Genomic DNA, 1,320 nt, shown 5'->3' on the forward strand with positions numbered 1-1,320 from the left:
GCTCATTTCCATTGGGTGCCTACTATGCACCAGGGCCTGTGCTGGGTCCAAAGTGCAGAATATCCAGTGTCCAGGAGAAGGTGGCTTCTATCTCCTGAGGGCAGGGCTCTCTCTGTTACCCAGTGCCTAGAACAGTCCCAAGCCCATCATAGGTGCTCAATAAATAAGTACTTGTTAGAAAGAATGAGGAAATTTCTGACCTGGAAACAGCAAGATGGGTAGGAGTCAGGTGGGGAATGTGTTCCAGGCAAAAGCCTAAATGTGGGGAACAGCCTGCCCTCTGTAGGCATTTCTGTTTCCTTACCGTCTTCAACTCTGTCTCTCACTCCTTCTGTCCTTTCAGGCTCAGCCTCACTGTTCTCCAACTTTCTCCGCAGGCAGCGGTGGCCCCTCTTGGCGGCCACAGAAGAACCGCTCCCGGGCGGCGTCAGGCGGGGCGGCGCTGGCCAGTCCCGGCCCGGGGTCAGGATCAGGCGCCCCGGCTGGGTCCGGAGGCAAAGAGCGCTCGGAAAACTTGTCTTTGCGGCGCAGCGTGTCGGAGCTCAGCTTGCAGGGCCGGCGGCGGCGGCAGCAGGAGCGCAGGCAGCAGGCGCTCAGCATGGCCCCTGGGGCAGCTGATGCTCAAATCGGACCTGCAGACCCTGGGGACTTCGACCAGTTGACTCAGTGCCTCATCCAGGCCCCCAGCAACCGCCCCTACTTCCTGCTGCTCCAGGGCTATCAGGATGCCCAGGTAAGTGCTGCCTCCCCTGCAGAGAGAATCCTAGACTTCCAGAGAGGTGGTGGCCTCAGGTACTCTGGGAGGCGTGGCCCTGCAAGGTTCTAGAGCAGGCGTCATGGTGAGCAGAGGTGGAGAGTAGGTGGCTGAGGAGGCGTGCACTGGAGGAATCAATAGGGAATGGTTCACTTCATTCCAAGCTGGAGGATTGGCCGGTGCAACAGCTCACACCTGTAATCCTAGCATTTTGGGAGGATCGCTTCAGCCCAGGAGTTCGAGACCAGCCAGGGCAATGTAGGGAGACGCTGTCTCTACAAAACATCAGAAAAATAGCCGGGTGTGGTGGCGCACACCTGTAGTCCCAACTGCTCGGGAGGCTGAGGCAGGAGGATCGCCTGAGCGATGAGGTTGAGACTGCAGTGAGCTATGAGTGTGCCACTGCACTGCAGCCTGGGCGACAGAGTGACACTCTGACTCAAAAAAAAAAAATGTTGGAGCCAGGCTTGGTGGCTCAGCCTGTAATCCCGCGCCTTTGGGAGGCTAAGGTGAGTGGATTGCCTGAGCCTGCAGGTTCAAGATCCGCCTGGGCAGCGAGACCTCAT

The 1,320-nt window shown here is 58.3% G+C and overlaps 1 protein-coding gene across 1 annotated transcript in view; it reads left to right on the plus strand.

Moving 5' to 3' along the window:
* The first annotated feature begins 383 nt into the window (after nt 1-383).
* RASIP1 (Ras interacting protein 1) overlaps nt 384-1,320 on the plus strand; it is a 14,501-nt gene continuing 13,564 nt past the window's right edge. The window contains exon 1 of the mRNA XM_008048650.2: nt 384-733. Within this exon, the coding sequence (XP_008046841.1) occupies nt 599-733 (135 nt within the window). The 5' untranslated portion in view covers nt 384-598. The remainder of the gene's footprint in view (nt 734-1,320) is intronic.

This window comes from Carlito syrichta, unplaced genomic scaffold, assembly GCF_000164805.1.
Source record: "Carlito syrichta isolate Samal-C Ts95f unplaced genomic scaffold, Tarsius_syrichta-2.0.1 Scaffold126461, whole genome shotgun sequence".
Taxonomy (NCBI): Eukaryota; Metazoa; Chordata; class Mammalia; order Primates; family Tarsiidae; genus Carlito; species Carlito syrichta.